Source organism: Penaeus monodon, chromosome 32 (assembly GCF_015228065.2).
Source record: "Penaeus monodon isolate SGIC_2016 chromosome 32, NSTDA_Pmon_1, whole genome shotgun sequence".
Classification (NCBI taxonomy): domain Eukaryota; kingdom Metazoa; phylum Arthropoda; class Malacostraca; order Decapoda; family Penaeidae; genus Penaeus; species Penaeus monodon.
In genome coordinates this window covers 744,729-745,024 of record NC_051417.1, presented here as the reverse complement: position 1 = coordinate 745,024, position 296 = coordinate 744,729, and the positions used below count along the sequence as shown (strand labels likewise).

The following is a 296-nucleotide window of genomic DNA, read 5'->3' as shown; positions in this document are numbered from 1 at the left end:
GTCTCGTCCTCACCCTTGCCGCGTCTCTCCTGCAGTGGCGCACGCGGAGATCCACGGCGGGCCCGAGCGCTACATCCACAGCGGGTCGTCCCTCATGCTGGTGTGCCTCTTGAAGGGCGCCACGGAGCCGCCCGTCTACGTCTTCTGGTACCGTGGCGACAGGATGATCAACTACGACAAGTGAGTTGTTTTTCCACTCAGGCATCTATACATCTACGCTCTAACAAATACAGATACAGTCTGTGAACATGTACGTGCGTATTCACCTGCGTACACACTAGCACACGCACATAGAT

General features: G+C 56.4%; 1 protein-coding gene across 1 annotated transcript in view; it reads left to right on the top strand.

The window, feature by feature from the left end:
- The window catches only part of LOC119593349 (obscurin-like), a gene marked incomplete at its 5' end in the record, with an annotated part of 19,749 nt that overhangs the window by 5,356 nt on the left and 14,097 nt on the right, over positions 1–296 (top strand). Inside the window, 1 exon segment of the mRNA XM_037942274.1 lies at positions 36–180. Coding sequence (XP_037798202.1) covers positions 36–180 — 145 coding nt within the window.